We start from the raw sequence: 13824 nt of genomic DNA, 5'->3' as shown, positions 1-13824 counted from the left end.
TTAATAGGTTCTTCTAAATCAGAGATATGAGCCACCCTGATCATGGTCCAGGACAGACTTGATATTACTGAGTCTGAAGATGAGAAACAGATGAGCCTTTGTCACAGAGGTGACATCCATGCAGACAAGTGTCCTAGCATCTTGCCAACCCAGCACCCCAGGAGAGAGGAATTCAGGTTGACTCCCAAAACTGCAGCCCTTCCCTCTAGGAATGTCTTGTGGCTGAGGGCAAGAGGCATGGATTGAGCAAAGAGGTGGCCTCATGTGCCCAGGTGGGGACAAGCAATTTGGTCCAATGTTTGTAGATTCAGTGCTGTGTCTCCCATCACAAGTGCCTTGTACCCAGCAGCACTTGATTAAAGGTGATCCAGGTGTAGATTATAATGATAGTGATGGTGAAGATGAATATAATTTTGACAAACAGGTACAGATGGTGAAAAGTTCCAGGAGAGGAGTAATCAGGGGCTTAAAGCATTCCCTAAAAGGTCCCAGTTCTTAAAGAGAATGGAGCTCGACGGAGCCACTGAAATGGGTAAGGAACGTGCCTTTTCTCTCTTCTCTGGAAACTTTAGCGTCTTCCTCTGCCCAGGGGTGGTGGTTTGAAAATTGGCCACATCTGCCCCCACTCAGCTGTGTTGGGTCAGTAGACAGAGGCCTCTCGGCCAAGAGTGAGTCAACATTGAAAGATGCCACTCTGGTGGGACAGGGGCATGCCCCCTACCAAAATGCCAAGGGGAATGGGTAGTCTCGTCTGCGGGAAGAGCAATCCCTGCCAGGTCCAAGAACCCTCCTGCAAAGCTCCAGGGGAAGCTCTCTGCACCCCCAGCGGCTTCAAGGGGCCAGAAGAAAGATGGAGGCCCCCTTCCTGGAGGATTGGGCACGTGCAGGACAGGCTCAGGTCTCTGAGGGAGACTTTGTGTGAAATCTAAACTCCGTGGGTGTGGACTTGCAGGCAGGGAGCTGAAGCCTTGGGCAGCAAAGGCTTGCCATCCACAAACAAAGGACCCCAGTCACAAAAGCCTCTCCGGGCCTGCCTGTGTCTCTTCACTCATGTACCTCTAGACTTTATCCCTCCCATCCCATTCCATCCCATCCAGCTAATATGGGCTCCTCAGGCCTGAGATGGGGTGGACAAGGTTGGAACTTGGGCTTCAGTCTAAGAGCCCTCTGCTTCCAGATGCCTGAGTTGGGCCCTTGTACCCTGGGCCGCCCATGGCTGACAAGCTCTGCCGCCACCTGGTCCCATCTCCTGCCCAAGCCTGTTCCTGATCTTCCCAGTCTCCCTGCCTGGGCTAGAGTTCCCCCTATCCCCAGCAGAGGTGTGTGGAGAGGTCCTGAAGTGCTCTGAATTCCCAGGTGGAGGTGAGACTGTCACGCTGCTGATGCTCCTGGGAAGACCCCAGGGCTAGGGTCCCCTCTCTGCTGGCATCCCAGTGGCCAGAGGAGGACAGGGCTGTGGTTCTGACACTGAACCAGAGACCCACGTTGGGGTGCAGCCCCCAGCACTCCCAGCTGAGAGTAGCCCTGTGAGCTTCCCCTCCACTGCTGCAGTCAGGTCCAGAGGGCTCCCGGGCCTGGTCTCAGGCACCATCCTCTGGCTGCTCAAGGTGCTCTGTTCAGGGCAAGCCTCAGTTTCTGTGCCTGAGACTGCACAGAGGCCACAGTGGGATCTGACTGGGGGACGACTGTGGGCTGACCAGAAACCCTTCTGGGTAGAGAGTGAGGGGCTGACTCCAAGGGGGTCACTCTGGGTCCCTGACCCCAGGCGAATGGTGGACTGGCCATACACCTCCAGAGGGCTGGCTGTGAGAAGGGAATAGGCTCCTTTCCTGGCCTCCTGGGACCGCAGGAGGAGGACGGGACTGAGGCTGGGAGGCTGAGGGGTCAGTGAGGGTCGGGCTGGGACATGGGCTGGGACAAGTCGCCCCAGGGGCCTAGTAGGCCTGGCCAGTCTCCACAGGCAGGAGTCCCAGCACAGCGGAATGCTCCCCGAGCTTCATGCGACGCTGCGTGGAAAGGCTCACGTTTTTGGCCAGGTAGTCGACAGCAGCTGGGAAAAAAGAGAGAAACTCCTAGAAAATGAGGCTCTATTTGTTTATTTCCCTATTTACTCCATATCTATCCATCCATCCCTCTGTCTATCTATCCTGTTCTTCCATCCATCCATCTACCCACCCATCCACCCTTCTGTCCATCCATCCATCCCTCTGTCCATCTATCCATCTTTTCTTCCTTCCATCCATCCATCCATCCATCCATCCATCCATCCATCCATCCATCCATCCATCCATCCATCCATCCATCCATCCTTCCATCCATCCTTCCATCCATCTCTTCATGAAGCTCTTTCTCTCACCTCCTCTCCAGTAATTCAGCAAATATTTACTTAACATTTATTATTTGCTCAGCTCTCTTGTGGGTTTTGTGGGGAGGTACAGAAGGGTATCTGTATTGTTGAGTGAAGAATTAATCTCCCCTCCTAACAAGCCCTCTACATATCTCTGCAATGTGGGATGTCCGTGAGTCCTGCTGAGTCCAGGTAATGAAGAGGGCCAGGTCCCTCTGCCTTCCCTGGACCCCGAGCCCAGCTCATGGATGAGGCAAAGCAAGACCCTTGCTCAAAAGCCAAAGCAGTTTTTGTGGGTGAGCTGAGGGGTACATGCAGAAGGAGGAGCCAGGACCCTGATATGCAGGGAGCTGAGACCCACAGCTCTGTCAGCTCTGTCACCCAGAGACTGGTGAGTGTCTAAGGGCATGTGAGCATGTGAGTGGTGTGTACTTGTGTGTGTGTAAACAGTGGAAAAGAGAATCTCCATGAAGTGATCATGGGTGTGCAAGTGAATGTTCACACAAGGACAGTACGTGCACATGCACATGGGTACACACGCGTGAGTCATATGCACCTTCGTGATTAGATGAATGGTGGGAATGCCTGTGCACACACACGTGCTGTGTACAAGTGAGTTCCTGCCTGAGCCAGGTACATGCATCTGTGTACGTGTATGTGCAGGTTTGACCACTGGCCTGCATGTACATGAGCAAATGGTTTGACTGGCATGTGACCAAGGCCTCCTGAGGCGCAGAGATGCTGCCTCCCAAGCCGAGCTCTGCAGCTGTGGCCAATCCAACTTCCTGGGACCTGTAGGGTCCACAGGCAAGAGGAAGATGGGAAGAGCAGTGCACTAGGAGTCAAGAGGCCTGGCCCTACACCTGCTCTGTCACCTGCCCAACAGGGGGCCCTGTAACACTCTATGTCCTTCGCCAAAGTTGGAGGTTCCTACCTAGGGCAGGTGGGTGGGGGCAAGAGGTGATGGGCACGTTCCGAGGGCGAGGTCAGGTGGGCAATACCAGTAATTGAGCTATGGCAACTTTTTGTATGTGATTTGGGGCACACCACCTCACTTATCCAAGCCTCAGTTTCCTTGTCTGTAAAATGGGGATCATAACAGCATCTGAGATATAGTGTTGTTGTGAAAGTTAAACGAGAAAACGCATAGAAAGTGGTGAGATAGCACTGAGTTTGGTACATGGTGGCTGAGGTGACTGTGGCCAGCCTTGCCCCCTGCTTTGGGACTGCCCCTTACTCTGGGTGGAGGTGGAGACATTCCCATCTCTGGCGTCAGGGGGACCCTCCAGCTCTGGCCACACCATCTCTGCTCCTGTAGGTGGGGCTGAAAGTCAGGCTTTGAATAACACTGATGAGGCCAGTGACTGAAGGCCCTCACGTGCTGAGCGCTTACTGTGTGCTAGGCAGACACAATCTCACTTAATTCTTGCAACAGCCCGTGCTTTAGGCATGACTGTCCCTATTTTATAAATATGGAAACTGAGGCACAGGAAGACTGCTGGCCCCGAATTGGTCCCGCTTGTGCCACTAGCTGATTTGTGTGTCTCCTCCTCTTTAGCCTCTCCTAGTTACCAGCCCATGGCCCAGCGCACAGTAGGAGCTTGCCCAGACCCTGTGGAGGTGACCAAGGAAACGCTAAGAAGCCAAACTTTACCGATGACCCAGCCAACTTCAAGGGCACCCAACTGGCCACAGAGGCTGCCTCTCCCTGGGGTGGAGCTGAGGGGCCAGAGAGGGCAGGGCTGTGACATTTCTCATTACGGCCTCTGTCTGTGGCCCTCCCTGTCCCTCTGTCTCTCCGTCTCCCCTCCTCTGCCTCGTACCCATGCCTGGGCTCTAAACATCTCAAATTAGATTAATCGGGAGTTGGCAGGAGATGTGGCGGCGATGCCAACCAGTAAACAATCTCAGCCGTCAGCTCCTCGTCAGCCGCGGCCCCAGAGGAGGACCCTTCTAGACACAAATTCTTATTAGACTTGTCAGATCTATTAAAATTCTTTTCACACTTCTGCGTTCTATCAGCCCCATCATTAGTACGGCTCTGGCCTCTGGGAACACCAGGGCCATATTAATCTGCAATGTGCCCTGTCCCTGGCCCCTGCCCCCACCCCCTCCAGGAACAGGGAGAGACAGACAGATGGACGGACAATGGCCAGAGCAGGAAAAGAAGGTGTGAAGGTATCCCTGGGAAGGTGAGGGGCCCAGGAGAGGAAGAGGATGCTGCTGCTTAAGAGCTTGGCCCAAACATTTGCTCCATGCCCACCTGGCGGTGGCTCTCCAGGGATGGGGCTGTAGGTGTGGCCCTGTACACATCGATAGGTAGTGCGAGGTGACCATGGGCAAACAACCTCTCTGGGGTCCCATTTCCTCATCTGTGCAAGGGAAGTAACCATGTGCACTGCAGAGGGTGGCCATGAGGATGATCCCAGGCCCCAAGCAGATGCTCAGTAAATGGCCATTTCTCCTTCCTTTGTGCACATGCATTTTGAACATTTCTGCTCCGAAGCTGTGTATACACACGCATTAGTGAGTGCTCACATGGAAATTCATCTGTGTGTGTGCATCTGTCCTGTGGAGGTGCATGTGGAGCTGTGAACGTGAACCCACATGCAGGTGGATCTAGGAGTGTCACTTTAAAGCTGTGGTTTAAAGTTAGCAGACCTTAAGTCCACCATTGCCCCGCTGTGGGACCTCAGCAGAGCTACTTGGCTTCCTGGAGCCTAGTTTTTGCATCTACAACATGGGAACAAATACCTTTGAGAATTCCATGAAGGAGGAACATGCATTTCGCTCCTTGCCCCATGGGCTAAACTTGTGCACAGGACATGTGAGGGAATGACAGATGGACCTGGGCATACATGGGGGCAGTTCAGGACATGCAACTCTTGTACATGCACTGTGGAGCCCAGCCACAGGTGTATTCAGTTGCCCATGGACATGGGGCAGGTGGATAGTGGAAACACGATGTGTCCCTGGGCTGCCCCAAATGTCAAAGGGGAGGGAGATGGTACAATGGAAACACTTGGAGATGGCTCAGCCTAATTCTAGACCCCATTCTACAGATGGGAAGACTGGGGCTCAGTGAGGCAAGTGTGAGACTTGCCTACACTAATTGGTGGCAGAGGAGCAGACTGTCCCTCTGGTCCCAGGCCAACCTGGGAGCCTGTGTGGGGTGGGTGGTGGGGGGTCTGTGCTGGGATTCCCTTTGGGTAGAGCTAGAGAGTGTGACCCGAGAGGAAATCTGAGCCATCCCTGGAGAAGCTGGGGGAGCAGGGGTGGAGCTGGAAGGTGAGTGAGAGGAGGAGGAGGAGAAGGGAGAGGAAAAAGGAGGAAAAAGAGACTGGAGGGAGGGGAGGAAAAGCTGAGGGAGGAGGGAGAGGAAACCACAAGAGGAACAAACACTCCTTTCTCGCCTCCTGGGCCCCTACACTTTTGATCCCCCCTCCCCTGCCACCCCCATGCTGACTTTAGGTTAATTTTATTTCCGAATTGGGCAGGGACCCCTGGAGCAGGGTGCACGGCTCCGGGTGTGACTAACGCCTGCCCCAGGCCAGGGCTGCTGCTGCCTGCTCTAAAATCTTTATCAAGAGCATGTGTGTTCCACACCAGGCCCAGGAACATGGGCTGGGTCAGGGGTCGCCCCAGGCCCCTTTGGGAGCCATCCCATGCACATGTGTGCACTATGTTCTCAAACAGACATGAGTACATGTGCTCCCTTGCACACACATTCACACACCGTCATACACACAGACATAGCACATGTACACACCCAGATGCATATCCACACACATGTGCACTCAGCCACACCTGTGCACGTGCCCAGACATGCATGTACCCCTATTTACACATGCACACATAGTATACATGTCCACATAGGTACTCCCAAACACACAGTCACAGAAACACTCAGCATATATACACACCCAAATGCACATTTAAATGTGTATTTTACAGCTATACATGCTCACATATATGTGTGCGCATGTGATTCCCATATGCACATCATGGGTACGCATGCTCATTTATATGCACATATATGTGGGTAGTCACATGCACATATACCCACATGTGCCCACGCACACATTTACACACATACATGCACTCACCTATACACAAAAATGCATGCAACATATGAATGCTGAAATACTCAGACGCATCACAAGCACACCATGCATGCACACACAAACCGTAACATATTGTGACATATGCACTCACGCTCACCCGTACACGCATGTGCACACGCACACATGCAAATACCCACATACACAGGAAGGGTCCTTGGACTAGCTGGGAGGTGTAGCCCCAAACAGCTGGCCTTCATTTAGCCGTGGAGGCCAAGGCCATGTGAGAAGGAGTGGGGCAGGAAGCAGAGGTCAGAGGTCAGTGAGGCCGGGCAGGCCAGGCTGCGGCAAGCTGGGGGAGAGGATGCCCTCAGGCTTGGAGGCCTCACTCTCTCCCCACCGCCCTTCTGATTAGTTTGACACCAGCAGGTGAGGCCCTTGCCAGGAGGTGGGGCAGGAGGAGAGCGGTGACCTCTGGCTCCCCATCCAGTCTGGGCCTGCTGGCTCCATCAGGCTGCCCGAGGCCGTGGCTGGCTGGACTTTTCCAGCTCTTAGTCTGAGGGTCCCCCATTCTTGCCTCAAGGTGAGGGGCTGTGGGGGTGGTGGCTGGGCTGGGTGTGTGAGACCATCGCAGAGTTGGGGAAAACCAAGGCTGAGGGTGTGGGCTAGAGGAGAGAGCCCAAAACACAGCTTTCCCCCTACCCAGGGGTTGGAAAGGGGCAGGGTCTCACACTGAGTTGTCCACCAGCTGCCACCAGCCACCAGCTGCCACCAGCCACGTGTGACTACAGAGCACTTGACCTGTGGCTACTGCAACTGGAGAACCGAACTTCAAATCTTCTTCATTTAAATTTAAAAACTGATCTTCAATTTAGTTATTCAGTGGTTGGAAAACTTATCAGTGTATTTGGAACAACTTGAGTGTGTAAATCTACTTTCTCAATTGTAAATTGTATGAAATTTCAATACAGATCGAGTATTCCCCATGAAAACTTAGTGCCTGGATTAAAATGGGCTGTAAGTGTAGGACACATACTGGATGTCAAAGACACAGTAGGAAAAAGAAAATGTAAAATATCTCATTAATATTTTTATATGGATTACGTGTTGAAACGATAATCTTTTGGATATATTGGGTTAAATACATTAGTAAAAATAATTCCACTTGTTTCTTCCTATTTTTTAATATGTAGCTGCTTGAGGATTTTAAATGACATTTGTGGCTCATGTTATATTTCTACTGGAGCCCAAGTGCAGGGGCAGGGACCTGGCCAGGAGATGACCCGGCTTTGCTGTCTGGCTCAGTCTCTTCTTAGGTCAACTGTTCCTTCTTTCTGGACCTCAATTTCTCCATCTATGAAATGGGCACACCCACCCCAACACCACCTTGCAGCTCTCTACAAATAAGCAGGAGGCCCTGAGTGGGCACAGGGATAAGGAGTGGGGATGCTGGGGTGCTGGGCACTCACTCTGGCCGTACTGGCTGTACTGGTAGCCAGCCACAGGGTCCACGCTGTAGCCAGTGGTGCTGTAGGTGGGCGGGCAGTAGGACTGGGAGGTGGGCAGGCTGTCCCCCGGCTTGATGGAGTCGGCCCGCTGGCTGCAACTGGCTGAGATGGAGGTGGCCGAGTCCAGGCCGCCGTGCAGTGGGGAGATGGAGAAGTCGGCCTGTGGCTGTGGCGGCACTGCACTGGGGTTGCTCAAGATGCTCATCACCTGCAGGGGAGAGACTGTCAGTGCCCAGCTCAGAGGATGGACCTGAAGACACCAGCGCTGGCCATGGACAGGCCTTTGCTTGAGTTGCTCCTTTGAGGTTCCCACGGTATCAAGATCCTCAGTTTACCTGGTTTGCATGCCCTTGTGCATGAGATGGCTACTGATCTTTAGTGTTTCTCCTGCTCAAGTCCTGACCTGGGGAGCCTCTTTCTGCTGAGAGCTCTAGGGGCAGGGCAGGGCTTTACTCATCTCTCTATCCCCAGGGAGGGCCTGGATATAAGGGGCACCCTGGGCCTGTCTGTTGAATGAATGCATGCATGCATGAATGAATGAATGCATGAATGAACAATCTAATGATACCTCTCCCATCAGTCAGGGAGCTCTCCTATGTCAAGGAACTGTGACTCCACCATTAGACTGGGGTGCCCCCATCTTCCAGCACAAAGGTTAGAGCAGGACTGTGATCTGTCTGGCTTCACCCCCTTTCCTGTGCCAGGCTGGCTCTGCTCTCAGCTTTCCTGGACTTTGAACTTCCTACACCTACAACACCAAAGTGCACAACCAGTGCTTTCATATAGCCCCCCAGACACTTTTCTCTGATTCTACCAGCCCCTGAAGTCTGTGACCATCTCCCACTTCCCTGCTTGTCTTGTTCAGCAAATAGGAACTCACCATGAGAACTGGCAACTCAGACTGACAGGGTGAGGCTTGTCTCTAGAAACTCAGCTTAAAGAACCTGGGTTTGGGACACTGGGTGTTCACTAATTCATTCGACAAACATGCATTGATGGCCTCAGGCTGAGGGTTCTGGGACTTCAGAGGAGAAAGAGCTATGGTCCCTGCCCTTGGTGGGGGAAGATGAGGGGAGAGGGTCTGGGTCTGGTGGGGGAGGCAACTAGTGAAGACATCAAGACGTGGAGCTGCTAGAGGCAGCTCAGGGGGCTGTGGGGGTCCAGAGGAGGCCACCCAGCCAGCCGGTGGTCCAGGAAAGCTTCTGAGGGAGGTGGCACCTGCTGTCTTGCTCTCCAGGACAGAGAGTGAGGAAAGGCAGTGCTGGCTGCAGGAGTCCCTGGAGAGTGGGAGGTCCTTGTGGGCCAGACCTGCAAGGCCCAAGACCCTGGTGACCTCCTGGTGATGCCACTCCCTGGAGGAAGGAGGCCCTGAGTGAGAGGTGGGGGTAGCGTTGCTGATGATCTGTCTAGCACCTAGCTGAGGATCCGCCCAGCACCTAGCTGAGGAAGTGCATGGCTGTCCCTGCCAGGTGCAGAGCTGTGTTCTCCGACGTCCCCTCTGCGGAGAGTGCAGGCTGCGGACACCTTGCAATGAACTTCTTGCTGACTAGACACCTGCAGATGTTCACCTTCCCACTTTGGACTTGTCCCTGCCCTAGGCACTGAGGCATGGCCTCAGTCGAGAGCATGGATGTGGATTCCTTGGGCCCCGAGCTCCTCCGCTTACTAGATGTGTGACCTCAGAGGGTGTCCCTTAACTTCTGTGGCCACCCCTAGTGCTGGGAAAGGGATGTGATGGTGCCTGACTCAGAAGGTGGCTGGGCAGGTGAGATGAGCTCATGCAATGCGCTTTGCACCAAGCTTGGCATGCAGGTAAGTGCCCAGGAAGCAGCAGCCCTGGCTCCTCCAGTCCTACTCGGTTGCCCTCCTTCCCTGTTCCTGCTCTGAGTAGTTCACTGATGTGACTCCCCCAATCCAAAGCCCTGCAGAGATATGTGGGGCAGAGCTGGGATGCCCACTTCTCAGATGCAAATGCTGAGGCCTTCAATGGGCCGTGGCCTCCTCAAGCCTCACAGCAGATCTGTGAGGGAGCAGTCCAGGGCCCCATTTCCCTGACCTGGGCTCGCCTGCAAAATGTCAAGATTGACTCCCAGGGATGTGTTTTCAGCCTCTGACCCCTTTAGAGGCTCTCACTCCAGGGACCCACAGTTGGTTGTTTCCTGGGCAGCTGGTGGGGGTGAGGTGGGACCCTCACCCTGGGGGCCTGGCTCCTCTGGGATGCTATGAGCATAGCCTCCCCTCTGTGCTCCTAGCACCCTCCCCTCGGCCCTGGAGACCACCCCTCTATCCTTCTCCTCTCCCACCTCTCCCAGAGTCAGAGCCCAGGGCAGGGCTACCTGGAGCTGCTGGCTGGCTGGGCTTCGTCTCCACCAAGGCTGGTGGGACTTAGGTGGGACATAATGGTGTGTCAACCCCTCGAGGTAGCAAAGACACACAGGGATGGGTTTGCAAGGAGAGAGAAGGGTCACCTGGAGGCAGGAGGCTGAACCGGGCAGTGTCTGGACTGCTCTGGGCAATAGCGCTATTTTGGGGAGCTGAGGGCTCCCAAACTTGCTCTGTGTTGCATGCGCGTCAGAAGTCTTTGTCACAGGGGTCAACAGTAGAGGGAACAGTAGGTGCTGGGGTGGAGCGTGAGGATACCTGGCGCTGTTGGGCTGTGTTTGTTGCTTTCTGACTGTCAAGAAGGGATCTCTTCAGACCAAAGAATTTCCTTGGGGGATGGCGAGAGACTAGATCCTGGGGCAGACGTGCAGGAATCTGACACTGCCCTGGGGGTAGGAGACCAATTCTTTTCCAGGTTGTCTGTCAGGTTCCCAATCTAAAGCTCACTTTCCACCCATCCCATGCCCCACTGCACACAAACATGGAACCTGCTCCCCACTCAAGGGAGGCCTGGGCACTAAGAATAGACTGAGAGGTTCAGGGAAAACACACAGGCTCCATTTCCCTTCCTTCAGAGGGACAGTTGTGGGAGTGGGAGACTCCAGGGAGGGCTTGTCAGCTCTGGTGACACCCCAGTTTGGTCCTTAACTCTGGCACATTGCCAAGATGCCAAGCCCAGAGGGATGATGGGCGGGGGGGTGGGGTGGAGGGACGCAGTTAGGGGGAGGATAAAGGTGCTTTGGCACAGGCTGAAAGCTGTGCACAGACCAAGTGCTCATCCTGTGTAGAGACCTACACAGAACTGCTGCCAAATCTGACTACATCGCTCAAGAATTATCAATGGCTCCTCAGTACCTCCTGGCAGTCTTCTTGTGATTTGACCTCTACCTGCCCAGAGGTGTGCCAACTCTCCCACCTCTTCCAACCTGTACTTTATATCCCAGCTATACCAAAGAATGTGTTGTGTCCCAAAGATATCCTTCCTTCATTCATTTATTCATTCAACAAACATCTCCTAGAGTGCTACTATGTGCCAGGCTGGAGAGAGGGCTGGACTGTGAGCTCTTTGAGGGTAGGATGGAACTGTATTTCATCCATCTCTTCAGCCCCAAGGATCTACATTGTGTCTGCTATGTACTAGGAGCTCAGAAAAGCCCTGCTGAATCCATGCATGCTTGTTTAACAAATATTTATTGAACACCTATTATGTGCCACACACAGAGCCTGGCACTGGGGATACAGCAGTTAACAATACCAATTCCATGCCCTTCTGGAGCTGTCAGTCTAATGAAGGAAGCTGAAAACAAACAAGTGAATGAATAGAGTATAATTTCAGATGCTGATAAATGATACTGGTGGAGGAAAAATAAGAGGGTATGTGGGGGAGTCAGGCAGGACCTCCCCAAAGAGGCAATATCCAGCAAGACCAAAACAAACAGCCATGAGATGTGGCAGAAGAGCTTCTCAGGCAGGAGAATCAGCAAGTGCAAAGGCCCTGAGGTGCCTGGACTGAGGAGGCTGAGTCGGGAGACACGCCCAGCATATTCGAGAAACAGCAAGAAGGTCAATGTTGAGAGTGAAAATCCCGGGAGCTGCAAGGCCTTGTGTGGTCCTTTATTAGAAGGGGCCTATGTGGTGCCCAGTGGCTCAGAAGGCCTTGGACCCTGGGCCGTTAGCCGACAGCTCAGAAACAGCTCGGGCCCAGGGAGCTTTTCCTGTAATGGGATTTGCTCAATGGGATTTGCCCTGGAACATCAAATCAAATCCACATCTGGGGTAGGTGTGAATGGGGGATGTGTGGCATTGGCTCACTCTCTCCCAGAGTCCCTGCAGGCCTGAGGATCAAAGGGTTTCTCTTTCATCCAACCCCCTGTCTCCGGGCAGGGCCGCTCCTGAGCAAATGGGATAGGACCCAGCTGACGAGAGCTGGGAGGAGGGACACTTGCTGAGAGAAGCCCACAGGCCCTGACTGGTGCTCTGGTCACTTTACTGACTCCTCAAGCAAATGGGCCATTATTACTCCCATTCTGCAGATGGGGAAATTGAGGCACAGGGAAGTGAAGAGACTCTCCTGAGGTCACTGAGCAGCAGAGCTGGGGTTTGTACCCAGGTCTCTCAGACCCCAGCTGTGTTCTTTCCCCACAACAGGCTGTGTTGAAAAGCATGGAGGGAGAGGCCCTGGCAACCCCACTGCGGGGAGCTCTACAGGCCTGAGTGGCCCATTCCTGGCCTCTGGCTGGCCCGTGGACCTCTGGGAGTCCCTATTTTCCTGCAGAAGCAGGAAGCCTTTGCTCATGGGGAGGGACCCGGCTGAGGTCCGGGGCCTGCAAACTTTTGAACTTGAGGAAGTCCCGGTCTGATGCGGTAATCTGCCCCCCTCAAGAATGCTAAGGCCTCTCCCCGGGTGGGTTTTACTTTTTTCCTGGTGACCTTGCTTTCACTAATGTATTACTTCTTGCTACGTTACCGTTACTAACTCAAAATCAATACCGACCTCCACATCTGTAAGGTTTTATCTGAAGGCAAATCTCAGGGCTGTCTGTCAGGCTGACTGACAGCCATCCCTTCCTCTCTTTTCCTCCCCACTCCCCCCACCCGCCATGGCCTCCACCCAGCCCCCAACCCCTTCCTCTCCCTCTGCTCCAAATCAGTCCCAGCCTCGACCAGACTAAATCAATAAGGGGCCAGCCTCACCCTCCCTTCCGCCTGCTGGGGAGAGGCTTGCTGGTTTTGGGGGGTGGGGGCCCCCCTTCCATAGCCTTTGCTCACCACCCCCTCCCCTGGAACGCGCCGGCGCGCTCCCCTACTTTAAAAGAAGGGGATGGGAAAAATGTAATTAATTCCCTCCGTTCCTGAGCTGGCCCTGAGGGCCTGGGACCGAGGAGACTGAGCTGCGAGATCTGCACCCTCTGTGATAACCGAACGTGGCTTTGGGAGCGTGGCTGCAATTAGAAAGGACGATCGCCACCATCGGGGCTCTGTGGCAGGGTGTGGGGTGGGTGAGTGGGGGCTGCGGCAGGGTGCAGAGGGGAGAGGGCAGTGCAGGGGCCAGAGACTGGAGGTCAGGATGGGGAGCCTGGAGGTGGGGAGGGGTCGAATCCAGGCAAGGAACAGGATGCAGGTCAGGGAGACTCACTTCCAACGACCAGAGGGGAACCCTGAGGCCCTCAGAGAGGGCCTCAGCCAGTCAGTGGTTGGTGGGATTTCCCTGCAGCCTGGGGGCCAGAATATGCTCTGCCACTGACTAACTGTGATCCTGGGCAATTTCTTTCACCTCCTGTGCCTCAGTTTTCTCATCTGCATAGTGGGATTGCTAATAATTGTAGCTACCTATAAGGTTATTGTAAGAATTGAATAAGTAAATGCACATAGAATGCTTTAGACAGTGTCTGGTGGGTCGTTGTTCCCAGTAAACGCCAGCTCTTTCCTCCTCCCCTCCGCATCCCCTCCCCACAACTCCTCTGCCTGGATTAGAGGGGAGGAGGTTTGGAGGAGGGGCCCAGGGACCCTGCCTGAGACCGAATCA

General features: G+C 54.1%; 1 protein-coding gene across 4 annotated transcripts in view; it reads right to left on the bottom strand.

Annotated features, from left to right (window-relative positions):
• Nucleotides 1–1876: 1876 nt before the first annotated feature.
• PAX7 (paired box 7) overlaps nucleotides 1877–13824 on the bottom strand; it is a 98283-nt gene continuing 86335 nt past the window's right edge. For 2 of the 4 annotated variants that reach the window (XM_063106007.1, XM_063106008.1), the window contains exons 8-9: nucleotides 7878–8124; nucleotides 1877–2050 (exon numbers count right to left, since the gene is read on the bottom strand). In XM_063106007.1, coding sequence (XP_062962077.1) covers nucleotides 1935–2050; nucleotides 7878–8124 — 363 coding nt within the window. In that variant the 3' untranslated portion in view covers nucleotides 1877–1934. Of the gene's footprint in view, nucleotides 2051–7749; nucleotides 8125–13824 lie in introns of those variants that run through there. The other 2 variants (XM_063106004.1, XM_063106005.1) reach the window with 1 other exon arrangement.

This window comes from Cynocephalus volans, chromosome 8, assembly GCF_027409185.1.
Source record: "Cynocephalus volans isolate mCynVol1 chromosome 8, mCynVol1.pri, whole genome shotgun sequence".
Lineage (NCBI taxonomy): Eukaryota > Metazoa > Chordata > Mammalia > Dermoptera > Cynocephalidae > Cynocephalus > Cynocephalus volans.
This window is presented reverse-complemented; position numbering and strand designations above follow the sequence as displayed.